General features: G+C 49.4%; 2 protein-coding genes across 5 annotated transcripts in view; one reads left to right on the plus strand and one right to left on the minus strand.

Moving 5' to 3' along the window:
* The window catches only part of LOC144763311 (uncharacterized), a 77,777-nt gene extending 76,311 nt beyond the window's left edge, over positions 1–1,466 (minus strand). Inside the window, exon 1 of one of the 3 annotated variants that reach the window (XM_078648789.1) lies at positions 1,426–1,466. In XM_078648789.1, the coding sequence (XP_078504915.1) occupies positions 1,426–1,434 (9 nt within the window). In that variant the 5' untranslated portion in view covers positions 1,435–1,466. Of the gene's footprint in view, positions 1–723; positions 919–1,425 lie in introns of those variants that run through there. The other 2 variants (XM_078648790.1, XM_078648788.1) reach the window with 2 other exon arrangements.
* Positions 1,467–1,854: 388 nt separating this feature from the next.
* The window catches only part of LOC144763312 (uncharacterized), a 340,332-nt gene continuing 328,771 nt past the window's right edge, over positions 1,855–13,415 (plus strand). For both annotated transcript variants that reach the window (XM_078648791.1, XM_078648792.1), the window contains exon 1: positions 1,855–2,060. In XM_078648791.1, coding sequence (XP_078504917.1) covers positions 2,037–2,060 — 24 coding nt within the window. In that variant the 5' untranslated portion in view covers positions 1,855–2,036. The remainder of the gene's footprint in view (positions 2,061–13,415) is intronic.

Genomic DNA, 13,415 nt, shown 5'->3' on the forward strand with positions numbered 1-13,415 from the left:
ACGTGTGCCTGCATCGGAGTTTGCTGACTTTGCCATATGACAGACCGGTTTCTTGGCTTTGCCAGTGCTTGTTTAGAAGTTCTTGTTTGTTATCCTGCACTTGTCCTATCTAGTAGAAGGTCCAGAAACCTATATACTCTACCCGAGTCAAACAGAAATAATTTGTAAACTGTTCAACTGAACTTTTTAGCAGAGTAAAAGGGCAACAGTAGATTTCTTGCCCACCGGGGCACAAAGTTTCCAGTCTTTTTTTGTTTAAAAGAGGCCGGTACATTCTCGAAATTGTCGATTTGTTAATTTGAAATTAAACAAAGGTAGCAAAACACATAATCGCAATTAATTCTAAAAACGAAACAAGAGACGGGGCATGAAACACCCCAGTAACATAGGGCACTACGACAAAGGGAAGGCAGGGATCACTGGGGAGACTAGTGCGTTAAAGTCATCAAAGCGGCTCCGTCAAGATTAATAAAAAAAAAAAACTGAGGGAATATAAGAGAGGACAACATGCTTTCAAAGTTTTACTACATTCAGATACGTAAAATAAATTACACTTTATTCCAGTTGGCAAGCCGCGCCTTCAAAGACTTTAAACAACATCTCACTCAGATTATATCATGAATCTGCTGCGATTGCAACAGCAAATCTCGTAGTGCAGAAGTTTAAATCCTATGTCTAGCCATATTCCAAACTAGACCCAGGCCCGAAAAAGAAATTACTAACCTTTTCTGATTCCTGCCGGGGCATTTCTCTCAGCCGGGTTCTTTCCACTTCAGAGTTTATTAGTTTCCGTACCTATGCATCTGACAGAAGGTTCAATGAACAGAAGCAAACATAATCCGGTTTAGGGCGACCCATGTCGGCTCCACTGCACATGACTGGAGCCTGAGATACTGTTCACCGGTACATCCTCAAAAAGAGCATAGGTACAGAGGCAGCCCAGGGACAAGACACTACCCTGCAGGCGGGCTGTACAAAACCGCACTATTGCAGAACTAATGAACACGAAGGGGGATAAAGAAAAATACATTTACTACTAATCTCATATTGAACAATAATCTTTAGTTCAGGAGTAACGTGCTACTCGCCGCAAAGCGCTTCAATGCCTCCTCAGGGGTAGTAAGAGCTATATAAATGCAAATTACAATTTCGCCGCGGTCTGGTGGGTTAGTTACATTCCGAAATATACAATAAACTTTACCAGTTTAAGAATTAAATTGCTAAAACTGTGGCAAAAAGTAAACTCGAATGTTAAAAACCCTAGGCGTGTAGGCATTGGTTTATCAACAGCTGTAACAAACCGTAATGATCTGAATTTCAAGGTAGATGCTAGTTATGTGATCAACAAGAGGCAGTGAAACAATGTCATGACAGAAAACATTGATACAATGTAATAAACACTTGAAATTTATAAGGCGAGCTTACAGTTTTCATGCTCTTTTTGGAAGTCCTGCGTCTTTCTTCTTCATTCTAGAAACGGCATAGAAACAAACGAAAGACAAAATAGTATCTGTTGCTAAATAAACTGGCTGCACATTTTGGAGTAATGTATTCTGAAAACAAGGAGCTCTTGCATGTGTTGTTGATTATGCTTATGTTTTATTTACATTCACTGGAATCATTAAGAAGCACAAAAATTCTGATTTTTTTATTTAATGCCATTTTGCCTAAAGACGTTTTTTTTTTAGTTTTTTTTAACCAACTTCCAAGACGCTTAAAAGGTAAACGTCAGACAAAATTCATAATGCGATGTGTTCTATTGGTAGGGATTCTGCCTTCTTGGGTTAAAGTGCCTCGGTGATCAGTGTCTCTGCTTCTTTGCTCCTGCGCATGGTTTCTTGTTAGTTACCTGGTCTACAGGGCATGCGCAGTTGAAGACGTCTGTTGGACCATTTAGGCTGTCTATGTACCAGTTCTGTTTACTACGGAGGCTGTGTGTTTGTGGTTGGATCTGATGAACAACAGTCATCTGTTCTTTAGTAGCTCAGCCTCAGATAGCACACCTTTTTCCTGAATCATACAACCGAGGAAGAGGGATGTCGTGGCAGAATTCAGATAAGGTGAGTAGTGTTTTGTGCAGGACCTGGGACGTGCTGTAGGAATGCAGTTAGAACTCTATAGCTCCCATCTGCATGCTTGTCAGTCTGTTGCCTCAAATATGCGACTGAAGTCACGCGATTAAGACGGTAACCCCATTAAGGATTGGGATTGGACATCTTTTTGGTGGGTGTTACAAGTCTAGGGAGGCGTTTTGTTTGTCAGGTGTGTGAATAGAAGTACAAAGTAGGTGACACCTGTAAAATGTGAGCGAGTTGACAGTTATGCATAGCTGCCAAGTAATTGGATTGCTTCTGTTACATTTCTACGGTTCTACTGGCTTTGTGTAACATTCTATTGTGTTTATTTTATTTATAGTATTGTATAAAGCACAAACGTGACCACCAGGGTATCAGAGCGCTGTACAAAGATATCGCTTATGTGTGACATTTCTGTGGTTTGACTGGCTACGTGTGACATTCTTTTGTATTTATTTTATTTATAGTGTTTTATAAAGCGCGAACATGACCACCAGGGTATCACAGCGCCGCTTCAAAGAGATCACTGATGAGGGTTACAGTATAATAGGAACAAACAAACAAGCATTTACAATGCAACGGTTTCGCCTTTGGAAAAGTTAGAGCTATTGGCATTGTAAATGACAAAATTTGTTTTTATGTGTTGGTTTTGAAAACAGATAAATAAATGGCATTGTCATTTAAATTGCCAATAGCTTAATCTCTCGTAAATGTGAGACCTATTGTACCCTACGGACGAGCTCAGCAGACAGCAATTACTACCACATACACACACCCAGAGCCAGCCACACACACCCAGAGCCAGCCACACACACCCAGAGCCAGCCGCACACACACCCAGAGCCCCCCCACACACACACCCAGAGCCCCCCACACACACACACACCCAGAGCCCCACACACACACACACACACACATCCAGAGCCCCACACACACACACACACACACATCCAGAGCCCCACACACACACCCACTGGAGCAGTCACACACACCCACTGGAGCAGTCACACACACCCACTGGAGCAGTCACACACACCCACTGGAGCAGTCACACACACCCACTGGAGCAGTCACACACACACTCTGGAGCAGTCACACACACACTCTGGAGCAGTCACACACACACTCTGGAGCAGTCACACACACACTCTGGAGCAGTCACACACACACTCTGGAGCAGTCACACACACACTCTGGAGCAGTCACACACACACTCTGGAGCAGTCACACACACACTGACGCTCTCAGTAGCGGTCGCTCCCCAACCTCCCTGCTCTAATCCTGGCATCGTTTGGCTCCCTGATTCACTCCTGATATCGTTAGGCTGCGTGCATTGCCCTCATCAGATAAGTATTGTTGGGCTGATTGCTGTGTACAATCGCGCTATTTTGCGATAAGCCCTGCCAAATTGATTTAATATTCATATTCTCTGCGCTCGCTGTGTTGCTCTTAGCCATACGTTTGTGCTCTGAATACTTCTAGCGCTTTACTGAATTGTGCTTTGGATATTTGTAGCGCTTTGTAGAATAATTGTACACACACTGGAGCAGTCACACGCACACACTGGAGCAGTCACACGCACACACTGGAGCAGTCACACGCACACACTCTGGAGCAGTCACACGCACACACTCTGGAGCAGTCACACGCACACACACTGGAGCAGTCACACGCACACACAGTGGAGCAGTCACACGCACACACACTGGAGCAGTCACATATACACACACACACACACACTGGAGCAGTCACATACACACACACACACACTGGAGCAGTCACATACACACACACACACTGGAGCAGTCACATACACACACACACACTGGAGCAGGCACATACACACACACACACTGGAGCAGTAACATACACACATACACACACAGCTTGGAGCAGTCACACACACACACTGGAGCAGTTGTGTGGCCCCCAGAGCTCTCATTGGGTGCACTGTCTCCTTCTCTTGAGTTTCCCTGCAGCCATGGGTGCTTCAGACCCTAGTGTGTGGCTCAGTGGCTCCCACAATGCATTTAGGTTGCTTTTTATCCCCTAACACGGCCTGCAAAACTTACGTCTCCTCCTTCCCCGCCCGAGGCCCTCTGTACCTGCCCGCCCCATTCCGAGTGCTCCGTCTGCGCTCCGACTCGAGCCCGAGGCTTCGACAGGCCTAGGTGGCGTTCTATCACACAGAGGCGAGTCCGGTCGTGGGAACAGTGCACAATCCAGTGCACAGCGTGCAGGGATGCCGCCACATCACCCCAGTTCCGCCACCCCTCCTCAGAGCCAGCGCATTACCTGTTGTTGTGTTCATTCTTCCCTCGGGTGTCGGCGGGTGGCTCTGACTCAGTCGACCCCTTGCAGCGGGCCGCTCACGTCTCCTGTTCACGCGCCCGCCCCTTCGGCCACCGGGGCGCTTCTGTGCCTCAAGCCTCCGCCAGCAGCCCACAGGCCCGCGCCACCCAGGCCCTGGAAAGCGTGGAGAAGCTCAGGGACCGGCCATTCAATTCCTGCAATAGAGCAAGAAGGCAAGAGGGGGAGAAGGCGGGTGAGGGGGCGTGCACGCATTACACGGCGCAACCTCCCCGCGGCCCGGGGGTGGGAGGCAGATTTAACCCTCTGCGCACCAACAGCTCCGTGCAACTGGTGAAATTGTTTTCTTCACAGCGCCTGAGCCGGGGAGCGGTGGTAGTAACACCAGTGGCGGCTGGTGGATTTTGAAAGTGGTGGGGTGAAAAATGTTGTACCTTAATGTAATAAGCGAGCAAGCGAAGCGAGCATGCCAAACTGAAAAAGGAGGGTGTGGGGGGAAATTGAGAAAAAATGGATTCAAATGGTGGGTTTTACACCACATATTTACTGCAAATTGTTGAAAAAAGGGGGATTCAAATATAGCATTTTTAAAGCACAACTGTGAAGAAAACATTACAATCAAATCAAAAAAAGTGAGACAAACATAAAATGCTGCTCTGCAGGTCTGTTTTTTTAGTGTACTCATGTGCTTCCTTAGGCTCTGTACTGGGAACAGATAGGAAAAGGAAAACTCAACATACTTTAGAATGTAAATAGGATGCTGTAAATATGTGCGGTACATCCTTTATTACAAGAAACGTCTATATAGATGATTGTTTCACATAATATATTTTACTTTGGGAGGCACACAGGGCTGTCTTCATAGATGAATTTTATGATCTTTTCATCCATCCAATACATGCACACCACCCTTATAACAGACTTCACCTCGATGACAGTTCTAGCTAAAAAAAAAAAAAAGCACCCACGTCAACCGTATCAGTACAATGTGTTTAATTGCTCAAATGCGGTTGGTGTTAAACTATATTTCGTAATCACTGCAATTCGACCTCAGCCTAACACTTCCCCACAGTTCTCTCACCCGTCCTCTGTATTCAGAGACCCTAAAACAGAAAATTACGGGTCAAGCTAAAAAGTAACAGAAGGGCAGTGTGTCGGCCTGAAGGACGCCAAGTGCAGCACTGAACCTGGCGCAAGCAGCCTTATATATTGCAACATACAATGCACAGATGTATTAAATGTGTTAAATGAATCCGAGCAGCAGGGGGCCTGTCAGACCCAAAACCTCGGGTGACACACATTTTAACATTGGAGCTCCCCCAAACATGAGCCAGAGGCTTGTCAGACCCCAAACCTTGGGTGACACACATTTCAACATTGGTGCCCCCCTAAACCTCTGTGGCCTCTGAAGAAGTCACTTAATAAAAGCAGTACATTATTATATAATCATACACTCGTTTCGAATTTGCGTACTCTCTCTGCATGCAGCAGGATTTGGCGCATATTAATATTTGAATAATGTTTATGCCTAAATAAAATACCTCGCTGCGTGGGAAAAGTAGAAATTAATGACCGTTTGACGTTCTTAGCAGACCTGGCTGTGTCTCAATACGGTTTTCTAAAGCATGATTTGTCTTGCACTCGGGTACAGAGGCGCTTCCTAAAGGCATCGACCCACACACATACACACACGCAGAAGAGAGTGCAGGAGAGACAGCTTCAGACGACAGAGCAACAGGAAACTTTTCAAGGACCAGGAAACTTTTCAAGGACCGTGGGAGGGAGCATTTATTAAGGAGAAAGGGAGAGGGCATGGGGTTAAACTGCAGGGGAGAGTTCTCTAAGAAAAACCAGCGGGACCCTACAGGGAGCAGTGGGCAGTTCACCAGAAAACACCACAAGAATAGTGGATGAAGCCTAGAGGGAGGAGAAGAAAGGAGGGCTCAGGGAAAAATCACCAGGAAACACAACAGGCAATATGGGGGATTTGAGAGCGAGGAGCAGGCACGAGTCAACAGGGGAGATCACTAAGAAAAGAGACAGGAACAAGGAGAATAACGGAAGGGAGTGACGGGCAAGAGTGCAGAAGACTGTTCTACCATAGCTGCCACATGAGCGCTGGGGGAATCTGAAGAGAAATTACACCGCGGTTTTTAGAATAACCAGCCTTTGCACATATTGGCACAGTTCAGCAATCACAGCAAGCCTGTCTAATTGCAAGCAGTGCAGGGCCAACCTGCAACAGTTTAGAACTAAATAACTAAGCTGTCTTTAATCAGCGGCTGAGGTCAATTTAAGCTAGAGGAAAAAAGGCAGGTTCTCAATGAAAACTGGAGTCTGCTGTCAAACTGCCGGTATGTTATGGAAAAGAATATAATACAATTATACAAAGTACGTAGCTTTCTTTCCCCCGTAGACAACTGTTGAAAATGCCAATAAACTGAAGCACTGTTAGGAAAGGGAAATCGGGACGCGAAATGTGCTGCCTCGGATAAGAAATACAGGAGCTGAGAAAGGCAGACGACATAAACAGTCACAGCTTGCAATACTCGCGGGGGAGGGGTTGGGGGGGATTTGGTGGGGAAGCGCTGGAATGAGAGGCCGGGGGCATTAAAAAGAAACGTTTAAAAAAAAAAGAAAACTTACCTGACTGCCGACTTGGGTCCGACCGCGCCGCATCTGCTGTCCCCTCCTGGGACAGGGTCCACGTTGGCGCCTTCCGTTTAGTGGCTGCTGACAACAGCAACCCCTCTTCGCCAATCCAGAAGCGGCGCCTTCTCCTGAGCAGAGGGGAGAGCAGTGAGGGCGTGTACCCTTCAGAGTCTCTCTCTTGCCTGTTTTCGCTGATGGGCACAGCTGACTCGAGTTGCACGAACGGGAGGGGGGCGGGAGAGAACACGGACGACGGGAGGGGGGCGGGAGAGAACACGGACGACGGGAGGGGACACGGACGACGGGAGGGGGGCGGGAGAGGACACGGACGGCGGGAGGGGGGCGGGAGAGGACACGGACGGCGGGAGAGGACACGGACGACGGGAGGGGGGCGGGAGAGGACACGGACGGCGGGAAAGGGGAGGGAACAGGAAAAAACGTAACTCCGCCCTGGGAAAAAATCTCGGGAACGCCCCCGAATCTGGTCCGGCCTTGACGGACAGATCCGGCACTCAATGGCTAGCCTCCATTTATGGAGCTAGCCAATGAGAGCCGGGGGACGTTCCCGAAGTGCTTACTGTCGACATAGGATTTCACCTGCGCTGAAAGGCTGCGCAGCAGCCTTCGGCAGGCGAAACCCAAAAACAAAACGACATTCTGCATCGCATTATAGTGTTCAGAAGATAGGGTCGTGGGTAGAAAAGATAGAAGGGCTTCGATTCTGCGCTGCCATCCACAAGCCACAAATCTGAAATACATATAGCAATAACCCAGTTCAGGTTCACAGAGAGGGAGGCGGAGCGCCCTCCAAAAATCTGAGGAAAACACCCACACCAAGTTCTAAAACCTATAAAGTCTAAACACCATGCACACGTGTTATGACGGGATCACTTAGTGATAGTATGTTGTCCTTCTACCGGTGGGCCCATGCCAATGAAGGCTTCTGGAGGGAGGGGGGGGGGTCTTTCCCAAGCACTTTACGCCTCGGGGGGGGGGGGGTTCGTTCTTCCAGAGCTTTGTGTAAAATGGGCAGGGGTCTCTGAAGGGTTTGTTTCCTGGAAATGACAGAAAGCTAACCCACGCCCCCAAATCTACTAAATGTTCGCTCTTTCCCCATTGTGACCCTGGAGACCCCAAACCCGGCGGGTGGATCTGTGGATTGAGTGCTAAGTGCCTTCTTCCTCCCTATCCTGCCGTTGAATCTTCTCTGTCAGCGCCACCTGGCGGCTGGCGGGCAGAAGTGCACTTGTACCTAGGAGATTCGGCACCGTTCCCAACAAATGGTGACACCGAGAGAGACCCCGGCGTAGAACAGGGGTAAAAGCCCATCTGCGACAGAGAAGTCCGTAAAATACACAAGCGGGTACTGAAGCGGCTCTAAAACTCTGCCCCTTGCCCCATCCCAGAGAGGTGTATCAATTCCTGACAGGCATTGGGTGGGGGTCTCGCTTAGACTCCGGTGCCTCTAAAGGCAGCTACCACCCGTTAGCTCAGCTATCTTAACTGACATAGAAAGCTCGGCGTGGACAGAGCACCATGGCCATGGACATGCTTCAAATGACTCCAGCGATGAATGGACTGAGTGACAGCTACTGGGCCAGGAGGGTTCCCGCCTCCCCAATCCTAGAAATGAACCCGTGAATCGAGGCAGACAAAAACTCTGCAAAACTTTCAGCTTAATGTTTCCCTCCACTGAAGCCCTCGCTCACTACAGATCCCGTGAGAATCGCCAGGTCCCTCCCGGTAAGGTCCCGCCATCACTGGGATCTGGTGACAGCCAGGACCTGGAATCAGGTGTGTCGAGCATGCCCGGCGCAGTGGAAGAACGGTTCTGGTTACCAGTCACAGTAGAACTGATCCCAGAGAAAATACCTTCCCCAAACCAAACTCGCGGGGAGGACGCTCACGGGACACATGCAGACAGTAGGAGTGCGAATAAGGCAAGCTTACCTGCTGCAGGAGCTCTGGGCGCTGTGACACGGCTCAGGAGTCCAGCTCGAGGTGCTCGGAAGATGCTGTCTAGGTCCACTGTGGTGATGCTCCACGGGTCCAGCTAAAAGATACAAAACGGTCTCGGGGCGCTTGGACAAGGCTCCGGGGTCCAGTCAGGGCGCTAGGACGAGGCTCAGGGGTCCAATCGGCGCTGTGATGAGGCTCAGGGGTCCAGCTCGAGGTGCACGGAAGATGCTGTCTAGGTCCACTGTGGTGATGCTCCACGGGTCCAACTAACAGAAACAAAAAAAACTCAGGGCGCTGTGACAAGGCTCGGAGGTTCAGTCAGGGCGCTAGGACGAGGCTCAGGGGTCCAGTCAGGGCGCTAGGTCGAGACTCAAGGGTCCAGCTCTGGCTGTTCTAAAGCTGCCCCGGGAACCCAGATGTGGAATCCAGACTGGGTGTAGGGTCCAGCAGTGCGACTCTCCAGGAATCCAGTTGTGTGGCACTGAGATTAGGTTAAGTAATCCAGCCCAGGGAAGTTTTTGAGGGTCCGGGGCTCCGACTCAGGGAGGTGTGTCAGACCTCGGCCCCAGGGGGGCACCAGCAGTGCAGGGGCTGCAGCCGGCCGAGCGTGTGGTGCTCCCAGGAAGAGGAGCTTCTCCAAAAGTTAAGTCCAGTCTACTCCGGAGTTCGGTTAAGCGGAAGGTAGAAAAACATTGTGGAAACACCAGAGGAACGAATGAGAGGCCGGGGGCATTAAAAAGAAAAGTTAAAAAAAAAAAGAAAACTTACCTGACTGCCGACTTGGGTCCGACCGCGCCGCATCTGCTGTCCCCTCCTGGGACAGGGTCCGCGTTGGCGCCTTCCGTTTAGTGGCTGGTGACAACAGCAACCCCTCTTCGCCAATCCAGAAGCGGCGCCTTCTCCTGAGCAGAGGGGAGAGCAGTGAGGGCGTGTACCCTTCAGAGTCTCTCTCTTGCCTCTTTTCGCTGATGGGCACAGCTGACTCGAGTTGCACGAACGGGAGGGGGGCGGGAGAGGACACGGACGACGGGAGGGGGGCGGGAGAGGACACGGACGACGGGAGGGGACACGGACGACGGGAGGGGGGCGGGAGAGGACACGGACGGCGGGAGGGGGGCGGGAGAGGACACGGACGGCGGGAGAGGACACGGACGACGGGAGGGGGGCGGGAGAGGACACGGACGGCGGGAAAGGGGAGGGAACAGGAAAAAACGTAACTCCGCCCTGGGAAAAAAATCTCGGGAACGCCCCCGAATCTGGTCCGGCCTTGACGGACAGATCCGGCACTCAATGGCTAGCCTCCATTTATGGAGCTAGCCAATGAGAGCCGGGGGACGTTCCCGAAGTGCTTACTGTCGACATAGGATTTCACCTGCGCTGAAAGGCTGCGCAGCAGCCTTCGGCAGGCGAAACCCAAAAAGCAATACAGGGTCCCACATCTGTCTCCAATGAATCCTCTTATGATACGCTGTACATTGAAGTCAAAGAAGAAGGTACAAAACAATAAGATAGAATATAACACAGGGCCACTGTTAATTTGCAAAGGAGTTATCTTATGACAAATGCTTTATTTATGAGAATGGTTTTACTTTTAACTGTGAAATGGGTGAAACTGAGTGACACTTTCTCGAAAGTGAATCAAAGCAATGACCAGTATTTGTATGTCTCTCTGTGAGGTTTCAGCCACTGTATCTAGACATATCACACAGCAATGAACATGTGCACAAAAGAATCTAGACCTATCGGCATCACCTATACTAATTAGTAGGATCAGATACAAAATTATTATGGTAATCCGAATTGAAAATGTTTTAACTCTGAAAACATTAGACTGTGAATTGAGCAATTCTGGGTACTGGTTTTGGGGTGTTTTAATCAGTCCTGTTCTCCTTGTTACCATTTCCTCTAGTTTCTCACCTTGATAGCCACTTATGGAGGTGCAGTCTGTGGTGCACTGTACGGTGCTGATTGCAGGGCGCCTTACTAGTAGTCATTCATATCAACAAATTAATCCAGCCTGAGCAGCTGAAATTAAGTCTGGCAGGCTACCTATGGGGCTCTCAATACAGGACTCAAATAGTTGGGTGTAGCTGCTTTTAGTTGGGGATTTCGAAATGGCAGTTGGATTTCAGGAATGTTTACATAGACACAGACAAAAACACACATACACTCTCTCCCTCTCTGTTTTGAAAGTCCTCAAAATATTGTTTATTTTATAAAAGTTTGTATTTTCTCTCTTAGTAATCTTACCTGTCTACTATCCTCTCCCTTTCCCTAATTATTGAGGACCAGGGAATCATATCCTGTCATCAGGAGGATATGGAAGAGCACCTCCTCTCCCTGTTCTCTAAACTATATGAGGAAGAACCGTCCCCAAGCTCTGTGAACACCTTACGGTGGCTGGAGAGTAAGGCTCTACCCAGTCTGACAGACGAAGGTCGAGATATGCTCAATAGCCCCTTTACGGAGGAAGAAATCAGAATTCATATTACAAAAATAACAAATAACAAAGCGGCGGGGCCGGACGCTCTTCCTGGCGAAGTGTATAAGGTCTTTCAAGATGTCTTGGTGCCATGGTTATGTGAACTCTTTAACTATGTCTATAGCCCAGAGGGTAGGGCCCCACCATCGTGGAAGGAGTTGTAGAATAAGGGTAGGGCAGATCAGGTCGATTACCCCTTTTCAAGGTTTGCCCGGCGTTAGCCACCTCTCACCCAACTCACGGTTACCAAATAAAGAGGCAGGCGCTGGAGACAGGAAGGCAGGAAACAGGAGTTTATTCCGACGGAGCAGAACACGTCAAATCAGACAACAGGGTATCTTCTCGAGGTGCTCTAAACGCATCCTTGAGGCCTGGCCTCTTATACACAGGTTTATTGCTTTATTACATGAAACACATTCTTGTCAATACTTTGATGTACGGAAAGACATCCTCGGAATCCTCACTTTGGGCCTGTTCCCACACACATTTACAGTAGAAGTCCCCACCCCGGTCACAGTGGGTGATGACTATCGCACACCAGGACATTCCGTCGATTCCCGGAATGTGTGCGGCTGATCGGATCTCATGGGGTGGGGGCTTTGATCAGTCATAGATTCTTTGAAGAGGGACAGCTTCCTACTGTAAGGGGCAATAAACCGTATCCGCAGGGCTAGGTGATCTGGCACAGAGGAAGGGGGTTCATCAAAGGATGTGTGATCATTAAAGGGATGGAGGGAGGTGTTAGCCGGGTACGGGATGTGGCTCCGAGGCAGGGCCGTGCTGAAGGGGTGGTTTATGGCCCAAGCATGGAAGAACGTGGGCTGTCAGCGTGCGGGGGGGGGGGTGCTTGCGGGGTCAGAGAGGGAAAGAGAGAGAGAGAGATGCGCTGGCTATCGGCAGTGGGTAGAGAGGCCATGGCATTCAAAATGGCTGCTACTTACGCGCGCATATGAGCCTAAAAGGGACAAGATGGCGCCGATAATGTTTACGTCGCAATCTAGATTTTAACAGTCCTCCCTTTTCAACATATCTAGCCAGCTTCTAGCAATCTATGTCTATCCCCATCATATTACGGATTTCCACATCATACAAAGCTTTCATGCGTTCAGCTTCAAAGTTCGGAGTCTTAGGGCAAACACAGTTAGCAAATAGCGAACACAGAGGTGGCAAGCATTGAATACCCAGGCAGGATCCGCATATTACGACGATTGGTATTAGTACAATCATGAGCAACCTCCATCCCCAGTCCTTTACAGCACTCCAGAACCAACTCCCAAGCGACCATCCTTCTTGTTCCTGATGAACTTCTGAGGAGAGTCTGTGGAGGTGTTCAATGGCCTTGTAAACAGAGGGTGAATTGTCTGGTATGTAGGTACAACAGCTGGACCCGATGATACGACATGCTCCTCCACGGTCCGCCAGAACCACATCTAGAACAAGGCGGTTTTGAAGAGCCACCAGACGGACCGCCTGAAGCTCGGCTGTATTGTTTGTGAGGATACCAGCTGTAATGTTCATCGTTGTCTCGACTGCCTGGGATAAATGTCGAATGGCGCGACTGTTCGCCATCGGACCCCAAAGTGGAACAAGTCCTTTCATCGCATCCAAGAATTGTGCTCCAGTGGAGTCGGCCTGCTCGATGTCCTTCGCTCGTCTCTGCCGGTGATGGTTTGCCGGAGCCACATAGGTTGGGGGAAGGATGAAGGCTATGTAGCAGGTACCTCCCCAGCCCTTTGGGAGCCAGGTGTAGGCTTTTGTACCACAGACGAAGTACATGTTTGGGGAGGTGACAAAAGAGGGTGGGTCGGTTGAGTCCAAAGTTCTGGTGATGCGGCAAGTGCTGTGGCCCACCATTTGTGTCCCATGGCCTGTGATGCATACAAGGCCCGAGACATTGACGACAGATAGGGCCACGGTCAGGGTGGCAGCTGTTCGTT

This window comes from Lissotriton helveticus, chromosome 6 (genome assembly GCF_964261635.1).
Source record: "Lissotriton helveticus chromosome 6, aLisHel1.1, whole genome shotgun sequence".
Lineage (NCBI taxonomy): Eukaryota > Metazoa > Chordata > Amphibia > Caudata > Salamandridae > Lissotriton > Lissotriton helveticus.